A 22,017-nucleotide genomic window follows, 5' to 3' on the forward strand; every position below is an offset into this window, starting at 1 on the left:
ATGTACACACTGCTATATTTAAAATAGATAACCAACAAGGACCTACTGTGAAGAATAAATAAATAAAATTAAAAAAATAAAGAGATGCTACAAATAAAAATATTTAGAGAAAATGTTTTAGAGCAATAGCACCATATATCTTTTACTATTTTATTTTTTTCGTGTATTTGGCTTACTGTCAGCTTTTGAAATAAGAGTAGGTGAGAAGAATATCTGGGACCTTGTGAAAATTTATTGAAAATTAAACAAATGACAATGAATGAGTGCTAATTAAGTTGAGAGATTATAATTTTTGAGAGATTATCTCAATTCCACACAGATCTGTAGGCATTTAGCCATGGTTATAAACCTAGGAAGACATTTATTATAAAATTTTTAAAGTAATATTAGCATTATTAACTAACATATATTGATTGTTTGCTACATGCCAGATACAGTTCCAAGTGCTTTCTGTGTATTAGTTCATTCAATAACCATAAAATCTAATTTGGTAGGTACTAATATTTTCTCTACACCTGCAGACTCTAAGAGGTTAATATCTTTGTGAAAACTGTATAACTAGCAAATGGCAGAATCAGTGACATCAAGCTGTGAAATCCTAAAGAACTTGTAATTACCTTGGTTGGAAGAAGCCTAAAATTCTGGATAAGAGCACTAGTCTTGGCATTAGACAGTCTCAGTTTTGAATTCTAGCTTTATTACCTAGCAACTCTATGACTTTGGCAAATTACCTACCTGAAACTCAGTTTCCTTGTCTACAAAATGGAGAGAGTAGGTCTAGTTTATAGACTCCCCTAAGGTTTGAAGGAGAGGCATCACGATTGCCTAAGCATAATAAGAACTCTAACAGCTAATGTGATAGTAGTGGCAGCAGTAACATTTTATACTCTTGAATTTTGAGACCTACATTGAGATATATCTTAATTTTGATTCAACCACCTATGGTATGAACCATTTTGCTAAGATTCCTACTATGAATACATTTCAAAATCATATCTTTTATGCTTTCATAAAAATGGCTGACAATGTGGAACCAATTATTAATTACTGAGAAGCTTGCAGGTTGCCATCAGAGTCTTGTCAAGTTTAAAGTCCAACTTGGGGATGATTCTTCACTGAGCTCCCAATCTAAATCATTTTGTCATCATCTAGGAAACATTTTTCCCCCTATTTTAACAGCTAAAATGGAATTTTAAAAGTTTCAAGAATTTTACTGAAATCAAGACGTACTGTATCTATAGCCATTTTTCCTAAGGGGAAAAAACAGTGATTTTGTCATGACTTGTACTTAGTATAAGTAATGTGAAAGTCATCCTGAGGATTCCTGACCTTATTAAACCTACAGTTTAGGGGTGATGGATGTGAGCTGAATGCCATTTGCTTTCTTGGCCCCACAAAACTGGATTAAATACCTCTATTTATGTGCTCTCACACCTCGCTATACTTTTTTTCATAATACTCATTAATATTTGAAATTGTTTATTTGTGTATCTTTTTTTTAAACTTTATCTTCCCTATTAGAATGTAATTTCCAGGAAGGCAGGTTAGAAGCTCTATTAGATGCTGTAATTGTGCAGTGTATCTTTATTACTGGAGGTTATTAATCTAATAATTTTTCAAGACAATTATTGTTTAAAATCTACTTTTTTCACTATGGTTCAAGTGACATTAGATGAAAGGGCACTTTGCTCTTACCCTTCTTTACAGTCCTAGCAGCTAAAATGCTGTTCCACACAAATTTGACAGTAAATACATGTGAATAAATGAATGCATGAAAGCATATATGACTGATTTCAAACCAAATTTAAAAATTAGTATTTTGTATTTTATGTATTGATATATTTTTCTAATATAGGACTGGGAAAAATAACACGATTCAAAAAAATTCATCTAATATTTACTGAGATGGAAACTCAGTTCTACACTAGAGCATTAATGTGAACAAAGCACATTCTCTCTTTTAGAATTTACATTAGATAGCAGAGGTATAAATGCAAATAATTATATACAATGCAATATGAAAAGTGCTGAGACAGGCATGTACAAAGTGCTATGGGATCAGAGAAAAGTGGAAACTAATTTAAATTTAACTCTAGCATTTAAATGATTATATAAATATACATTTTTATTTATCTTTGTTCCTTTGGTTTGATTTGATAAAAAATAACATTGGTTCTGTGTCTACACAAACATGTTTTTGAGGAATGCTCCACTGAAAAAATATTCTTTGTTTGTAACATGCTTTCCTGAAAGGAAAAAAGATTTCCTGTCTTTATCCCTTTAGTGTTTATTTCTCCTCTCTATATATTCAAATATAGTTTAGTATTAAGTTTATCCCTTTAGTGCAAGCCTTCTTTAAATAGATTTCTTGCCTGTTTCAATTTGTATGAAATCCCAGAAGGCCTAGTTAAAAGTTAACCTGCAACAACAGAACCTCACTTAAGTTTTAGAGCTAATAATTACATCCAAATCTTCATATGTTGACCCACTCAGTGTTTATGAAGTCTGCCATGCTACATGATGTATGCCATACTACATGCTGTATGTAGGTCATTAAAATTTTTATATAGAATTCAAAATCCATATTTGAAATGTGACTGTTTGTCTAGTGGTATGTTTTTCCATCATCTCTCTGAACCCTGCAGTACACCCTGACAGGCCACGCTTTGTATGCTGTTTACATAAAATCAATTATGGTAAAAAAGATGAGATTATCTTGGTTTATTTTACATGCAATAGTATTCTTTTGGGGACAGATGAAGGTTAATTTTACTTTATATTTGATACTAATGTTCATTATCTTATCAGCTGAGCAAAGTTTATAATTATTTTCATGTTTATATCACTTTTTTAAAAATTTATTTATTTATTTATTTTTGCTGTGTTGGTTCTTCATTTCTGTGCAAGGGCTTTCTCCAGTTGTGGCAAGTGGGGGCCACTCTTCATCGCGGTGCACGGGCCTCTCACTATCGTGGCCTCTCTTGTTGTGGAGTACAGGCTCCAGACGCGCAGGCTCAGTAGTTGTGGCTCACGGGCCTAGTTGCTCCGCGACATGTGGGATCTTCCCAGACCAGGGCTCGAACCCGTGTCCCCTGCATTAGCAGGCAGATTCTCAACCACTGCACCACCAGGGAAGCCCTGTTTATATCACTTTTTAATGAAGTTAATTTTAGGTAATGCAAGCAGATTGACATGAAAGGTGAGATTTGATGAATGTATGGTATGGTATTGTACATTTCTTAGTGTATTAATTATCATGTAGATTTGCATATGTTACTACAATGAATAGAGAGAACAAGAGAGAAAGTGAGGGGGAAGAAAGTTGATGTAGTAGGAAAAGCAAAAGTTTTATAGTGGAGTATGTGGGTTGGAATTTTAGTTCTGCTATTTATTAGCTGTACAATATGGTCAATCTGTTTAAGTTCATATAAAATCAGTAAAATGAAGGTGCTCATAATTTCTTTACATTTTTGATATGATAATTAAGAGATTATGTACATAAAAGCAGCTTTCAAAATAGAAAGTACTAGACAAATATCTATTACTATGTATATACACACATATGCATAATTATGTCTAATTGGCATGTAGCACTTTATTAGCATCTACACTCAACATCCAACTTTATTCACAGAGCACATTTACTAACTGAATATAGCAAAAATTTGATATAATTCTTTGTTTTTTTCGTTTTATTTTTTAAATAAGTAATTCTGGCATCTTTAAGAGCAATTAAGTATCTGGTATTAGGGAACATATCTGATGCTTCTGTATATCTAGAACCAAGCATAGCACCTGGTGAATATTACATGTTTTAATATATGCTGGTTAAATGAATGATTAAAGTAACAGTTCTGCTTTTAAGAACAAAGAGCAGGGTAACAGCTTTCAGTCCTCATCAATTAGGTTAAGAATTGCCTTTGCTAAATTTTCAGTTTAATTGCCAACAATGATTTGTAGAAGATAAGTGTTTATAGAGCACTTTAAAGTGTGAATTACTTTCCCACTTCACTGGCATGGCATCTTAGGTAGAAGTAAATGAGTGGGAACTATAACACAGCTTCTGAATAAAATAACAGAATACAAAAGGGGAATTTTTAGACCAAATGTTTAGTATTATTTTAAATGAAGTATACTAAGATAAAAATTTAGAGGCTGCAAGAATATCATGATCAGAATACTCTTCCTCAACCAACACCAAAGACAACATTCACAGGTGCTCCTTATGGTAAATAATAACTTCCTCTGCCTCTTCTTGAAGTGTTAGATTCTCTCTCACATTTAAAAAGGAGGAAATAGTAGTATTTTGTCAGTATGTTTTTCTACTCAATATACTACCTTGCACTGACATATTTTCAAATTTAGTTGGATGGTTACGATCTGTTTTATCTTTCATTTATCCATTCCTTGAATGAATATTTATAAGGTGTCTATTATGTGTAGAGCACTGGACTCACAGTGCTGGAACAAACAGAAGGGTCTCTGCTGTCATGGATCTCACAGACCAGTGAAGTGTCAGCCATTAAATACATAAACACACCATTAACTACAAAAGTAAAAATTGTCATGAGCACTGTGAGGGAAGGTGAGTACTCTGAGTGTATCCTCCTGTGTGCTGAGAGGCTCTGGAAAGTCTTCTGTGAGGGGGAAGCTATGTAAGCTGAGAACTGAAGGAAAGGTAGACTACTGTGAAGACTACTCCAAGTAGAAGAAAATGAAAAGGCTAAAATAGAAAAAGAATAGTTTGGCTTGACTGACTAACTAAATAAATAACTCATTAAGGAATGAGTGCAGCAATGGAGATAATGTAAGTTGACCTTTTTTTCCCCCTAGAAGACTGGGATGTGAAGGAATTGTAGCAAGATAACAGACATAGTAGGATATGATTATTTTTTACTTCTTCATTCATTTTTTTTTTGTAATGATAAAATGAAGGCTAATGGAAATAGTTTCAGTAAAAAGGGATGTGGAAGATGCTGGAAAGAGAGGCAACATAGTCCCAAGAGCATAGCCCCCCAGAACATAGGAGGGGATTGAATCCACTGATGGAGATTCTCCTCAATTTCAGTAGCAGGAGAATGGAGAAGACAGGAATAGATGTTGGATGGTTTATACATTTATTTTGAAATGACTACCTTCATGTTTCAAAATGATCAGTAAAATTCATAGCTCTGGGTACATTGTATATTGTATTTCCCAGGATTTGATGCAATGACTTCCATTGACTTCACTGAATTATTTTTTTTCCCTCTGATATCAGTCCAGACTAGCCTGAGGCAGAGCAAGGAATAATGTGAGGGGAACCACTGACAATTTTCTGTAACCTAGGTTTTTATTTTTATCATTGAATGCATGTAAATTCTGAGCTACTCTGTAATAATAATCTTCAAGGTGTGGATTTCTGTGATATGGCTCTTCATTTCCATAATTAAAATAAGTAAACTATTTCAGAGTGAATTCTAAAATGTTTCCAAGTCATCTTACTACTTATCTCTGGGCTCCAATCTGTCATGCAGCTAGAATAATTTATGATGCTGCACCAATTACAACAGCCTCCCTCCCTGAACAAGGATCACAAGCAGATGATATATTAATGTCCTAAATTCAAATCCAGGTTCTCTTATTTCCTAGGTATAAGTACCTGAACAAGTTTCTTAGCTTTTCTGAAATATTCTCATTTATAAAATGTGGACAAAAAAACTGTCTTGCTGGGTGTTTGTAAGAACTACAAGATAGAAAAGATGTAAAGCTCACTCACCATCTAGGATTTTTGCTCTTAAAGGAGAATTAAATTCAAAAAGAAAATATGAACCATATCTCTGAGTACAGGGGTAGAAATAGGTCATTGTTAGCTTGGGTCAGCCCAGTCAAACCAGAGGGTTTTGTAACTTTGAAGTCATTCTGTAGCTCTGGAGCTGATTATTTCATTTGAAAACAGTGAATGACTGACATTGGAATTATTCTAAGTATGTGTGTGTGTGTGTGTGTGTGTATGTACACACACACACGTGTATGTGTGATTTATTATGTTTTGTTAAATGAGAAGTTTGTAATCTAATGAAAAGACAGTATAGATATTAGCTTGTGATGGAGACTGAGATGCATCTCCCAGATTCCCCTTCAAAGAAGGACATTCTGTCTTCTGGGAGTGATGTAGGAAGATATCCTTTGGCTGCCAACCAGGGTTACTTCCAGGGTTACCTCAGTTGCAGAGAGAGAAGGGTCACACCTTTCTCAATGTAGTCTGATGACTGATGGCCAAGTGCAAAGGCCTGGTTATTTTAGCACAACTGGGAATAACTCTAACATGCAACTCTAATTCCACAGCTTCTTCCAGAATTGGCCAAGACTGTTGTTGGCCCTGGCTAGTTAGATTTTTCTCTTAATACAGTCCTGCTTCTTTTGTCTGCTTTCCACATGCATGGATCCAAAAGGTACACTTGCAACTAATTGCTGTCTCATTGTCTGCTTCATAGGGAATCCAAGGTGCAAACAAAGACCCTTATATATCACAGTATTTTCCCTCAAGTCATACAAGAATCAAAGATAGGAGGTTCATTTTTTAAAAAGCTGGATTCAGTCTTCAAAATAAATAAATAAAAGCAGGCAATATTTCTTTGGCTTGTTTTCTCATTCCTTAGTTTATGATATCTCAGAAAGATTAGTTCATTGGGATTCTGAAAACCAGGACTGGAAATATTCCCTATGGGTATCATAATTCACAATGTGGATATATAGCAAATACAGTCTCTTTTTCACTGTCTTATTCTTTCTATCTCAACATTTTTATGAGGAGCTCCTCTGAGCCTACAGTCTTCTCTAATGGTTTTATGATTCCTCGGTATCATACTCATCCAAGTCTTCACAGACAGATTTCTGTCAAGAGCGATCAGTCTTTATGAAAGTAGCAAGAGTAATGCTTCCTTTGGGCAAACAAAATCAAAGTCGTTCACACCTGTCATGCTGGATGGTAGCTTCAGTCTCCACTTAAAGTCTTTAGACTTTAAGTTTGAAATAAGTCAATAGCTTTCTTCTTTATCATCTGCAAAGATTCTTGATAGATTATAGAGTTTTGATTTCTCAGAATAATACGTTTCATTTTAACTTATGATTTTTATCTATTTTTTATGCCAGTCTCCACTTCTTTTATTGACTTAATTATATTGACTAGACCACTTCTAACCATCAACATAATTCAATAGAATAAAAACCATTATTCTGAGGGAAAATTTCTGCTAGACCAATTGATATGAAAACCTTCTTATTATTGAGAATGTGCTAACAATAAAAGAATGTATGTTCAAAAGAAGTTTTTTCCCCCACTGTTTTTTTTTTTTTTAAATCTCCAATTGGGCTTATTTTCTCTCATTTAATCAGAAAAGCTTAAGAATGTTGATAAGATATCTGGGTCTTTTATAAATCTATAACTTAAAAAATCTATGCATATTTGTAATATTAAGGTGAGTAGCAGTAGCATTTTACACCAGAATTTAAGGAAACAAACAGCACCTTGCAGAATGCCTGCCGCATAATGATCATTCTAAAATAGTTACCAACTGTTTACACAGTCAGTGGCACATAGAGATGTGCTCTGAAAGTATATTGGAAGGAAAGCAACTAGAAAAGGAATAGCAAGCAGAATTCAAATTTTCTGATTCAAAAGGCAGTTCTACATTTTGTGCATCTTGGCTCTTTTCCCCTGCCCATGAATGCAGACCTAGGGAGTAAATATGAAAAGATAAGTTATTCCTTCCAATTAATTCCATTCCACTAATTTAAATGAATATATTAGACAAAACCATAGAAAATGTAATCTTCTGTTACTTCAGTGCATTGTTGGCACAGGAATGAATATAAAGCATACATTTCCAAGTCAACCAATTTGGTGACATCCCAGATTGGGGAAATGGAATATAACTAAAAATTGCAAAATTTTAAGCTTACCTCCAGGGATGATCGATGATAAAATAAAACCGAGAGTTCAGAATCTGTATCCTGCTCTACCCCAGTGAATATATCAGGGTAGATGACTATGATAAGATTGTGACGATATGTATAAAATGGAGAAAGTCCTTTTAATTTTATGGTTGTCATTTGGGAAACAGTGTGTGCTTATATCAAGCAAAAAGCATTATTCATAGGAGATACTTTTCTCTCCTTAAATGGATATCATATTGGCCAAAGGCCTTTTCATTTCTTTTGTCTTAGGTATGTATCCGATAATCTAATATTTGGATATTCTGCAGAAAATGCAGTTATGGAGAATTTCTTAGAGAATCCAACCTGGCTGTCACATTTTTTTCTACTTTCCAGTTATGATTTTCTTCTGCCACTGATACAAGCAAATCATTTGTGAGAGCTATAATAGCAAAAGTTCTGTGATAGATAGAAGGACAATACTTAGGGCATAGATCATTCTTGTCTCTTTAGGGAAATATATGGGAATGTTTATATTTAATACAAAAAATACTGGATAAAAATAAAATTAAAACTTTAGATTAGCAGAGAGGATCATAAAGACATCAGATAAACAAATATTACATCTTTAATAAGCATAGAGGAAACTGTTTAACATACAAAAAAACAGAAACCAGTACTTAGTGTCAGAACTTAACAGATAAGGTAAGCACAAATATAAAAGAAACGCCTGAGCCAAGCAGATTATTACATAAAATGTCATCTATCATGATGGTAGTTTTCTCTTACTTCATACTTAAAAACTGATGACTGGGGCTTCCCTGGTGGCGCAGTGGTTGAGGGTCCGCCTGCCGATGCAGGGGACACGGGTTTGTGCCCCGGTCCGGGAAGATCCCACATGCCGCGGAGCGGCTGGGCCCGTGAGCCATGGTGGCTGAGCCTGCGCGTCCGGAGCCTGTGCTCTGCAACGGGAGAGGCCACAACAGTGAGAGGCCCGTGTACCGCAACAACAACAACAAAAAAATCTATGACTGTTGACGGCAGCTCCAGAGGTGCCCTGAAATAGTTACCTAACATAATAGTTTGGGCATTTATTTTGAAAGTGATGCTATTGTAATCAGTGTTGAAGGAAAAATGCTTACATTAAAATGTTTATTTATCATATATTAGGAAGTTACAGAAGGTTTTCTTTTGACTAGAGCATTCATTCTTAACAGGGACATATCACCCAAAATGGAAAAAGTCAGTTTTTGAAAGGCAAAAAAAATATACTCTTTATATATATAAAACACAAACATATACATAAACAGATATGCAACAAATCTGTGGTAATAAAATTTCATAGAGGTGCAATTAGGAAGAAAAAATATCTAGAAAGCCTATTGAAGGGAGGTATAATGAAAGAAATTGGAGCAACCCTGGGATAGAGTATTGAAAAATAAAACTACTGTATTTAATTTCACAAAAAAATTGAAGATATACTTACAACATTTATTTTCAAACTGAACTACAAATTGATTTTCTTATAGGATTTTAGCTGACTTAAAATGAAATAAAAGAAAGCAGTAAAACAATAGCATAAGGACAAAATTCAGGAATAAACAATTATTGATAGGATTGCTCACTTAATTCTCCTCTAAAATGGAAAACATGTATTACATCTCATCTAATAAAAGGAAAAAATATTAGCTTTTTAAAAAGAATTATACATACTAAATGATATTTTATTTTCTTCATGTGATTGGGTATTTGGGGTAGGAAGGATATGTAACTGCATCATGGAAATAGCTTCAGATGAAATGTTTGCAGAAAACTTTTATCTGCTGCCTGTCAATGTGAAGAACAGGCATGGTTCAGATATGAACAAGCCAGCCTGCTCTTAAGAAACTCTTAATTTTGTGGGGGCTATAAAAAAAAGTAATAAGGCCTTTGGTAAAGAAGTGTACACTGAGCTTAAGGAACATAGAGACAAGACTTTTAACTTAGGTGTTTCTGAGAGAAGTGACATATGGGCTGAAGAATAATCAGTTTGTCAAGTAGGGGGAGGACTTCAAGCTAGAACAAAGCAGGCATGAGACAGCATGGTTAGTTTGGCAAAATGCACTTAGATTTAAGGCCTAGAACATGTTTGTCCATAGAAAAGAGATGGGACTGAAGATGTTGGAGAAGTAAAGTAGGAAGAAGGGAGTAAAAATAAAATATAATTTTATTTTATGACCTTGCACCATCAACAAAATGATACTATACACGCCAAACCCACAGTGCAAATATATCAAATGTAAAACAATAGGAGAAAAAATGAAAATCATGGAATGAGTTGTCCCATATTTTCTCATGCCCTTCTGGTATTGAATACTATAGGGAATATTAGAGAAAAGGAAAAGACAACCTCACTATAAAATTATATAAAGACATAAATGAACATGAAACATTTTGTTTGTTGTGCAAATATGAACCTGACAACACTATTCCTAAAACATCAAGGTCCTAATTTCTGAGTGTTTACCATTATATGATGAATGAGTATGTAAAAAATTTTAGTACAGGGCTGCATGCCTTCTTCCTAATGCTTACTTTTTCAATCACTTGGAGTTAATTTATATTCTGTCATTAAGAGAACTATAGGCTATGTTGTAACCGCCTAAACTGGCTTGCTTAATTTGACACTTATTTTATTTCTTTAAATATAACCCAGATCAAGGAAGGTACTTTATTTCCATTTGCTTGCTGTCTATGGCTTTTACTTCCCTTCCTTATTTCCATCTTTGTACCATCTTCGCACTTCTCATACGTTGTACCTTCTGTTGCCAAACATTTCACAGACTTTTTCCCTGATGGTTTCTCCCATTATGTAATGTATGGATGAGCTCTGACTTTTAGGCCTAATATTTAATTGCACAACATAAAAATACAGAAAGTGGTTTGTGCCAAGTGCAAGAAGGATCAGAAGGCTGGATGGAAAGAAGAGGTTTCCCAGAAAGAAGATGAGTGAAACTGGAGATAAGTTTTGAAGAATTATGACATCAGCTATGGTACTGTAAGATTTGTAGGTGATATGTTCCACTTCCTAGCAGAAGCTTTAAGAACTCTAGCTTGGTAATCTCGTCTCTTTTTTTCCCTTGGTCACATGAATGGCATGTCCCAATAGAGCCTGTCCCTTCAGACTCCTTCCTGGACTAAAGACAATACAGGGTAGAGCTGCAGGGAATCCACAATGGGTTACTGCACGGGAGAGAAATAAACATCAGTGACAGCAAACCACTGTGATTTTAGAGTTGTTTGAAAGCTGACTGATATAATAAATAAACTCTTTTGACTAAAACATAGAGTTATGTCAAAGAGTTAGTTATGAGATATAAGTGCATAAGGGTAGGTTCGAAAAAGATCATGTAGAGCCTTGAATGTTAGAATAAAATGTAGTTTATTGTGTAACTAGAAGGAATTGCTTTGACTATTCGTCAATTCAAGCAAACTTTCATTTAAGGCACCTACTGCTTCATAAAAGGCAGTCCTTAATGCAACATTGATTTGGCAAATATTCACTGAACATTAATGAAGGAAAGGTATTAGAAATTCAGCTATGAGCAATGCATTTTTTTTTTTTTTTTTGTCCTCAGTTTGCAGGAAGGATAGTATAGGAGCCAAGCAGGTAAGCAGGCAACTACGTTATGTTATAGAGCTAAATAAAAACAAAATGACAGGGAGTCTCAGTGGAAGGACAGCTGTCTTGACTTGGGGAAAGCATCCTAGAGAAACATCCAAGCCCTTAAAGACAGTTTAATAGAGGTTTGCTCCATGGTAGAATAGAAGGAATTTAAGAACACTAAAAAAAGACATAGCTTTGGAGAAAAATATGGGCAGCTGTCAAACCTTTTCTGTGGGGTAATACTGTTTACTGAGTTCTCTGGGTAGAAGTTATCTTTTCAGATTTGGAAGGATGGCCTGCAGTAGTTATGACAAGTAAAGAAATGTTTAGTGTAAAATAGCTCTTATACCCCTTTTAGCTCTCACTATAATGATTTTAAGGGCCTCACGATTTATGATCAGGTCATGACTAATCATCTGTTGTCACACATTTGTTTCCCAACCCATGATAAAATTACTTTAAAATGTAACTGGAAGTTACCTTTTCTTCTACTTTCAAATGGAATACATTTTTGATTTTTAAAAATTCAACATTTTTCTCAGGCCAGACATAAGGAACATTTCTCAAAATGTGACAATGTCCATAAAATCATCAGACATACTTTTTCATAGAAATTTCTCTATAATGTGTCTAATACTACCTGAATGCATGCCTTAAAGACCTTAAATCTTCATTATTGTTTCTTGTAATAACTAAAGTGCTCTTTCCTTTTTGTTACATATCATCTGGTCATACAAGTTTTCCTTATATTTTTATTTGTTACACTAAAACCACATATGAACAGGTTTTATTATCTTTCACATATGAATTCTTTAATTAATATAGACACCCAAATTCTCAGAACATCTTGATAAAAACAAAGTTAATGGAACCTAATGGACTCACTATACCAGGTTAAATGTGATCCTAAGGAAAATGAAGTGTATAAATAAACCAAATAAAAATAGACTGATTTATTCTTCCAAAAATATTTTTAAGAACTTTAGGACAGAATTGAGCTTTTTTTAATAGTTTCTAAGTAGATGTTGAAAACCTCAATAGCAATAAACTTACCTAATTTTTAATTGATTACTTAATATGCTCTAAGCATGCTGCTAAGTGTGTTCAATCCTCATAGTAGGTAGTGAGATAAATACTTACTATCATCATCATTTTACAAATGAAGGATGGACGCTTAGAGTGACTGACTCACCCAAGGCCATAGAGTTAGTATGGGAAAGAGCTGGTCTTTTAACCTAGAGCTTAAGCCCTTAAGGAATCTCTAATTTATATATGAGTTTTCTAGATTCCTAGGGATTAAATATTTGAGAGTTCCAATATTTGATTAAAAAACCTATTTACTCTCATTATGTTTTTAGTGATTTGAACTCAAGTGTACTTGTTACCTTCTAGCCAGTAAGTCTGTTTGCCATTGTTCAATAATGAATAGGTGTGGAGAGAGGAAACATTTACCAGCATCATGAGTCACTAAATTGCTTCTCCCTTTTAACACATAATCACAGCCCTTGAAATAGCTCAGCTTCTTTAAAGAAATAAAGATGACAACTATTTTATGCCTTTTTGAAGTTGGCAGGTAATTTTTAAAATGTACTCTACTAGTAATGTCATTAGGGATGCACTTCCCAACTTCTCCTTCTGACCTCCCTGCTCAACACATTTTAAGGTTCCTGCTTCAAGGTGAGAAAGGAGTGCACAGCCTCAAAAATTGCTGTGAAGGAAAAGCAAAAACTAAGGGAGCTAAGCTCCCTTTCAGCTTCACACTGGGCTAATTAGGTGCTACATGGTAGTTCACACCTTTCTAATAGCTATACTTTCTGTTTGTCCTCAAAGTTCTTTGCATAGAACTGATTTTTGTGAGAATAAACAGAAATTGTTTTATATTTAAATAATCTGAATGGATATAAGTATAAAATATATTTTAATTAGAATTAATCATTGAAAAAAATAATAAGTAATCTACCAAGAGTCTTCTCAATGGAAGGGGTGCGGACATCAGACTCTCCTTTGAGGTCTTATCCCAGTATATTCCACCCATAAAGACATACTTTTAAATCTCTATAGAATTTGTAACTCCCAATATAGGTATCCCAGTAATGGGCCTCCGCATTTATTGATGGGAAAGCATGTATAATAGACCACTCTAAAAATTAATGAGGGAACAAAAGGGGTAAATATAATGTGTAAGAAATATTTTTCCCTGCTTCCTTTTCAAGTGATATGCTATAAAATGGTGCTCAAGGAATAGTCAATAAATGCCCTTATACATGATCTGTTGTCTTTATTAAGTAATAACTATTTGGTTGTCTGTAATGTATTCTAACTTTGATTTTAGTGATTAAGATTTTCCAGAAGTTTTTCTAGAAAATATTCAAAGTTTTGTCCAGTGAGGTCTTTATTTGACTACAGACTATTAGCCAATTTCCCAACAATACTCATTCACAAATAAGTAGCCACAAGTCAGGCCCCCTGGTAAGGTGTATATTACAAAATGTGTTAACCATGGACAGATGATTATAAAGTTGCAGCTATTACTGTTTTTTGCTTTGATGTAGTACAAGGGGAGAAGAGATGTGTGATTTTTCTTATTAACAATTTTAATTAACTTTTAATTGATTTCTAGGAAGATAAATGTTTTCATTACAGCATCACACGCTGAGCTCCTTGGTTAGATATTAAACATCAGTGCAAACTTCTTGACAGTATTGCTGATAATAAGGGATTTTATGTTTGGTTATCTTTTCTAACATGTACATACTCATCTATAATACTAAGTAAATGAAACTACCTTGTTTAGCCAGCCCATATCACTTAACTTACATGACATTATTTATGTTCCTCAATTAATTAGGACACAGAAAAAGAAGCAAATAATCCTGTATTTTACAAACATTCTAGTTCCTTTGTCTCTATTAGATGTGTGTCTGAGTTACCTTAAATTTTTTAGAGCACTTTCTTATAAGATGTTAGTCTTTTATTCCATGAGCATCAAATATACCTCCTTTCATGGAAGCTAGACAGTCAGTGAATTAAGTTGTAGTTAATCATGTCAAAACGTGTGTGTGTGTGTGTGTGTGTACTTGACTTTGAATATATTATTTACACTTTATACTTAAGCTGACTTAAAATTACAAAACACTATTAATAAAAATGTCCCATCTAATATTTATTTTAGTCCCCTTGTTGAATATGTGTTTGGATTTTTTCTTTCAACAAATTATCCCACTGTAAGATAAAGATTGCTGTATATTTGAAAAATTCAGTAAATGAAGAGTTATCAGATATGCTTCTATTCACAAAGGACTTATAGCTGTGGGGAGAAGGTGTAAGTAAAAAGTAATGTGGGCTTCCCTGGTGGTCCAGTGGTTAAGACTCCTGCTTCCAGTGTAGGGGGCACAGGATCCCTGGGCAGGGAAGATCCCACATGCCGTGTGGTGCAGCCAAAAAAAAAAAAAAGTAATGTTACAAAGCATTTGTTAAAATTCTAATTTATAAAATGATCTATCTCTAAATGCTAGACATTTTCCTAGGAGAGATTGAATTGGGGTTGGGATTTGAAGACTGGATGAAGGATTGGAATTTCAGAGGTCAATAAGGAATCTTCAATGCAAGGCTTGAAGAAAATATCAAAAAGTGTATGCTGAGTCCTAAGAAAATGTAGAAAATTGATTAGACTTGAGCAGAGTGTTTATACAGGACAGTGAATAGTAAGAGGATGCTGAAAATGTAGGTTGGAATTAATTCATGCATAGGAGTTTGGACTTCTGTCTATAGTTCAGTTGAAAGGATTTCTATTACTCAGGGTTTTTAAATCTGGTGCATACATTACTCCCCTTGAGAACTTTGCCTTGCTTATTAAAATATTAATGGCACTTGCAAAGTTCTGAAGTAATGAAAAATTTAAAGTTTTCTTTAATCCCAATTTCCCAAATTTATTTATTTGAACAGAAACCTCCCCTTCTCTCTCCATCTCCCCTTACTTTTTCCTGGCATCATAAGAGACGTTAACTAACATTCCATGAAATGTAGCACCTAAAGTTAGTTTATCAAAACCATGACTAAAATTCAGTGTTTACTTCTCCCTCCATGGCCTTTTCCATCAATTTAGGCCATTGTTAAAAATAATTTCTCATTGGACCTTTTGAAAGCATATATTTTTCTGATAATCTGTTCTCTGCCATTTATTATTTTACTGTAGACTTTGTTAAGGACCCTAATATGTTTGAGAGTAGGCACCATTGATTCTGTTAACTTAAGGTAGTTAGTTTCAAGTGATGGGTCATGGGGAACAAAAAGTATCAAGTGGAAATATTGTGTGAAAATATCATGGACAGATTATTAAAAGAAGGCCTTATTCCCAGTGTTGCTCATTGAATTATAACAGTATTTAAAAAACTGTATGTCCCTCAAGATATTAGTAAATATTTTGCTAAACAAACAACAATGAAAAAGAGTCTATGACTAAATTTGTTTGGAAACTGTGGTATAAACACCCCTGGGGTTTGGGACTATCAGTAACTAACATCCTATACCTTGCCCAGGTTCAGACCAATTCAGTGAGAGACATGAAATTCTGGCAAATAGGTGAAACTGATATTGAAAGGAAGGAGGTTTAGTGATGAGAGCCAAATGGGTTGGTAAAAGCTACCCCATGATTAAACTTACCTACACAGCCTCAGGCAGAACTGAAACTGTAGGTCTTATTCATAGGGAAAGAGCTCATATAGCAAAACCAGCAAATCATATGACATCCTTATAAACATCAGATGTTAAAGGAGGCAGTGTGTCTACCCAATTCTTTCCATCAAATTCACCACTCGTGAGTGAGGGAGGGAGCAGAGAGAGCAGTTTTCTTGCTAAAATGTCCTTCCTCTTGGCAAGTTGAAGCCTGGAGAGGGGAAGTTCCTATTCAGCAATCCTCAGTGAAAGAAGATCTTTTAATGCAACACTTCTCTGAGCTACTGTGTATTGGGAAGTTCACAAAGGCAAACATGATTAATGCAGCAATTTGGGAAATACCAACATGATGCACTGTAAGTGGTTCATTCTGAAATTAAGTTTGTTTTTATATCTTATGTCCTGTTAGAGCAAGTTTCCTTTAACAATCCTCTAGCCCAGTAGTTTGCAAACATGGGTTGTTCTGATCAAATGTGAGGTCTTTGCCAAGTCATTTGTTACCAATGTAGGTACTACATTTACATTGTTCTAATACTAGTTATTGCTTATATCATCTATAACAATGCTGATTTACTTAAATTTTTATATATTTTATTCAGTGGAACAGAATAATGGCTTTGCAACTAGATTGCAGAGAATTATGCAACAGCTATCTTCTTATTCATGTTATAATTGATCTGTGCCATGTTTGTGAATTTCATCTCCGACATATATAATGGTAGGAAAAGAGATTCAAAACTGCTATTCCACTTCACATCTTTTATTTTATAGTTGAGATATCTGAGACCTAGAGGGAACAAGTGACATACCAAAGTTAATGATATCAAAAACTATATATAGTGGAAACACTGAAACTAAACAGCATTTCTATAAGGTAGCAATTTCTTTTTATATATCAAGGTCATTTGTCATCTTAACCTACATAGTCCCTGTTTGTCACTCTACAAAACATTAAAAATACAAAGATATTTACTTATTATCATACTCTTATCTAGGTCATAACAAAATACTAGTTCGTACTTTATAAAAATGATATTTTTAGGTATAGACCTGGATTCAGTAGTTCCGCCAAGATGATCACAGTCTTCCCACTTGTAAGAAGGGAGACAAGTGTTAAACAAATAATCACATTAATAAATCTATAATTTAAATCTAGTAAAAGTGATATAAATTATACGTATATGGAGTTCTTGCCATGTATAACAGGAGGGTCTCATTTACATTTCAGGAGTCAAAGAAGACTGCTTTGAGGAAGTGATGTTTAAATGGACATTTGAAAGATGAATGGGTATTAGCCTAGTGAATAATAGCGGAAGCCCTCTAGGCAGAGGCTTTGGAGAAATTTGGAGGTTGGAGAGATTTGCATTATTCCAGAACACAGGGAAAGTAACATTTAGTAGGAGAACTCTTGGTTATGGTCGACATTTGAATGGTGCTGAAGGCAGTGGAAATCACTGAAGGATATTAAGAGGAATGATGTCATTTATCTATTATAAAAGATCTCTCTGAAAGGAAATAACTGAAAAGAAAATAAAGACATAATCTAGCAATCTAAGCCACAGTTGATGGTGGCTTCGGCCAAGGTCGTTAGGATTGAGATATTGCATACATTGGTAACAATGTATTATAAATGGAATAGGGATTTTTCTGTAAATGCCATATCTTGGACCTTGTTACCTAATATACCAATGTATCTCACAGCTTGGAACTGAGCCTCATACATAGTATTAAATAAGCTTTTCTGAAATTATTTAATAAATAAATAATTGAGAATAAGGTTTTCTGAAATTATTGAATAAATAAGCTTTTCTGAAATTACTGAATTTCAGAAAAGCTTTAAAATAAGCTTTTCTGAAATTATTGAATAAATAAATAATTGAGAAGGTAGAAGAAGTAGATCTCAGGAACATCTTCTTTATTTCTTATGTGATCTGTTGGTCAATGGAAGGACCATTTAGTGAAATAGGGGAATTGGAGATGACAAAGATTTGGACATAGAAATAATCAAAAGTTCAATTAGAAACATGTTAAGCTTCTCATTCTATGGTAGACAGAATTATGATCCCCCAAATACATCCCATGTGTGAATATGTTACCTTACATAATGAAATTAACTTTGTAAATGTGATAAGGTTAAAAACCTTGAGATGGGAGGATTACCCTGGATTGTCCAGGTGGGTGCATTGTAGCCATCTAAGCCCTTAATAGTGGAAGATGATGATAGAAGAGTGGATCAGAGAGATGAGATAGAAGAAGGAGAGATTCAAAAAATGTGAGAGGGACTTGACCCACCATTGCTAGCTTTGAAGATGGAAGAATTGTGCTATGAGCCAAGAGAAAAGGTATGTGGGTGGCCTTTAGAAGCTAGGAATTGTCCTTACATGACAAGTAAAAAGGGAGTGGGGATCTCAATCCTACAACTTCAAGGAACTGTATTCTGTCAATAACTGGAATGAGCAAAGAAATAGATCTTTTCCTACAGCCTCCAGAAAGGTATACAGACCTATGCATACCTTGGTTTTAGCCAGGTGAGACCCATGTTGAACTTCTGATTTATATAACTATAAAATAATAAACTCGCAATGTGTAAACAACTAAATTTGTGGTAATTTGTTATGGCAACAATAGAAAACTCATATAATATGCATAAGGTGTCCTAGTAGAGATATTAGTTAAGTAGCTGGACATACATAGTACAATACATACCTAACATCCCCCTCCACCCCACACATATACATATACAGCCATATTAATCAAATTAAATCATTCTATCATAATAAATCTTCCAATATGGGGATAAGTAAGAATATATCTTGAGCAAGAATCATTTAAATTATGGATTACATAAAAATACCCACAGACAGAAAAAGTCCCTGAAACTTTTAAGAGTGTTGGTTTAATGAAATAAAACCTACTTACATTATTGGATTGTATTTTTCTATTTACTTGAGCAGTGATCTAAGACAAAAGATAACATTTTTTGTTTGATTGGTTGGGTTTTTTTGTAAGGGATGTGGCAGTATTGTTGTTTGTTTTTTCCACTAAGATGACCAGCTTGACTAATATGTCAATAATCTGTAAGACAAATTCTAGGAAAAATGTAAAAGTAGAAGAAAATATGTCTATGGAAACTCTTCAACTATTTTATAGTATTTTTGTCCTCTTCAGACATTCCTGCAATTACTCTTCTATCTTTTCTCAGGCTTAAAACTCCAGAGGTAATGCCCTCCCAGGGGAATTTGTGTTTTGATGAATAAAAGGGACAAATCCTGCTGGAATGTCTGGCATTATGACAGTCAGAAGGAGTGCAGTTATGGACATCTTGGGCTTTATCGTTTCAAACAAGGCACAAGTGTTCAGCAAACCCACCCCACATACTTCCCCAGTGTTTGTAAAGGTGGATATACATCTGCTCGTGTGCTGTTCAAAATACATCATATTGCATCCCAGGCTTTGTGGATAAAGTGATTATTGTGTCCCTGGCTCATAATGCAGCCAAATGTCTTGTTTTCCTTCCTTTCCCTAGTGAACTTTGTGGCATAATTATGTAACATTTTATAGATGCTAAGATTCGTTCCAATTTCTTTGAGAAACAATAACATAGAACTGTTTAGCACAAAATGCACTGTATTTGATAATGTATTGTCATAATTTATATTCCAATTAATTGATTTTTAGATTATTTTAATTCTCATAATGCTCTAATTCTCATAACACTCCATCAGAAGAATAGTCACTCAAAATTTACCCATTTTATTTGATGCAAAGTGATTTAATATTAGATAAAATTTTCAGTTACAATAGGTTTATTATAGCATCAACAATTCTGTTATCATTTGGAGATTGTATTCTAATATTAAAGAAGAGCCCTTTGCAGTTGCTTTACAGTTACTATACTTTCACTTCTATTTGGGTTTTGGAACATATTTAGTTTTAAATCTCAGTTCCTTGCATTAATTTATTCTAACATTCATTAATTCCACAAATATTTATTAAGTAGTTTTATATGCAAGACATTATACTAAGAACTGGGGTACTGAGGTATTTATTTTTTGTGTAACCGTAAGCAAGATAATTAAAGTACATAAGCCACAGCTTTCTTATTTGTAGAATGGGACCAATGATATCTATTCATAAGAACATCAGGCAGATTAAATGCAGTTATATATATATGGTACTTATACATATATATATATATATATATATATATACACATATAGTGCTTGAATTTAAAAAGCTGTAAAATCTTAAGTTGTCAGTCAGTTATGTTTAATTAAAAACTAAATGTGTTTTTTTTTTATTTTAGAATTCAAAATCTATTAAAGAAATGATAATACAGGAAAAATTCAGTATTTTTGAAATGTGAATTTTCTGTCATAATATAATATTGTTATTTCTACTGATATCAAATTATGTTATGTTCATTTTGAATGAAGAATATCAATTAAACTATAGTATATTTCTTTTCATGTTCTAGAATTTTGTACTACATTGTCATTATCTTTTAAATTTTCTCCCTAGAGAAAAAATATTTGGTTAGAAATATGCCATAATTCTTTAACTATCCCCTTCTGGCAGGGCAACATAACAAAATGTAATGTGAAAAAATCATAACAAAGAGTACTATGTGAATTCCTTTGTTTTTAATTTTATTTAGGCAACAGACCCTGATGCTGGAATAAATGGCCAAGTATACTACAGTTTGGGTAACTTCAATAATCTTTTTCGTATCACATCCAATGGGAGCATTTACACAGCAGTGAAGCTTAACAGAGAAGTCAGGGACTACTATGAACTTGTTGTTGTGGCAACTGACGGAGCAGTACACCCTCGTCATTCAACTCTAACACTGGCCATCAAGGTTTTGGATATTGATGATAATAGTCCTGTGTTCACCAATTCAACATATACTGTCGTTGTTGAAGAGAATCTGCCAGCCGGGACCACTTTCCTTCAAATAGAGGTGTGTGGAAGAAGCAGTTATTTCGTGAATTCTGTATAAGATTTGACATTCATGTAGGGCTGCCAGACTTAGTAAATTTAAATTAAAAAAAGCAAAAAGCATATGCAGTTAAATTTCAATTTCAGATAAGCAAGTAAATTTGAATATAAGCATCTCTCAAATATTACATATTGTGTTTTATCTAACAACCCTATTTTAGAGATATACCAATATTTAAAGGGAGAAAAGTTGCCTTTGTGAGAAATTGAATAACACTTCTTAACAGATTTCTTTTTAATTTACAAAAGTAATGCTAAATGTTTATTGCAACAATTGACAATACGAGACTATTTAAAAAAAAACTTAATAGTCTCTCACCTTGTACCTCCAGAGTTACTCGGTATTAAATTTTATGTGTATTCTGTTACATTTATGTTTGTGCTCACACAAATATCGAATAACTATTTACATATATATATAAATATACATGTATGCAAGTGTGTACATATATATATACATTCATACGCATATATACATGTATAGAATTGCCTCATATTTTACAGAAATAGGATATTGCTGTACCTATTATTTTGGAATATCTTTTTCACTTTCCGTACACAACTGGCATCCTTCCAGAAGTCTAACTCTCCTTTTTATTAGTGTCTTCATAGCTAAGCCTCTTTTTTTCAATCCTCAAATAAATTATTACCAGAAACTCTGGACATTCTGATTCAGTACGTTACATTGGCCTAGAGATCTGCATTTTAAGCACAACCTCTTTAATTCTGACATAGGTGGTCTATGAAGTGTATTTTGAAAGAAAAAAATATAGTCCTTT

General features: G+C 33.7%; 1 protein-coding gene across 6 annotated transcripts in view; it reads left to right on the plus strand.

The window, feature by feature from the left end:
- The window catches only part of PCDH15 (protocadherin related 15), a gene marked incomplete at both ends in the record, with an annotated part of 722,972 nt that overhangs the window by 507,855 nt on the left and 193,100 nt on the right, over positions 1-22,017 (plus strand). For all 6 annotated transcript variants that reach the window (XM_082633167.1, XM_082633165.1, XM_082633166.1 and 3 more), the window contains one exon: positions 20,895-21,200. In XM_082633167.1, the coding sequence (XP_082489293.1) occupies positions 20,895-21,200 (306 nt within the window). The remainder of the gene's footprint in view (positions 1-20,894; positions 21,201-22,017) is intronic.

Source organism: Mesoplodon mirus, assembly GCF_964341445.2.
Source record: "Mesoplodon mirus genome assembly, chromosome: 2".
In the NCBI taxonomy this organism is placed as follows: Eukaryota; Metazoa; Chordata; class Mammalia; order Artiodactyla; family Ziphiidae; genus Mesoplodon; species Mesoplodon mirus.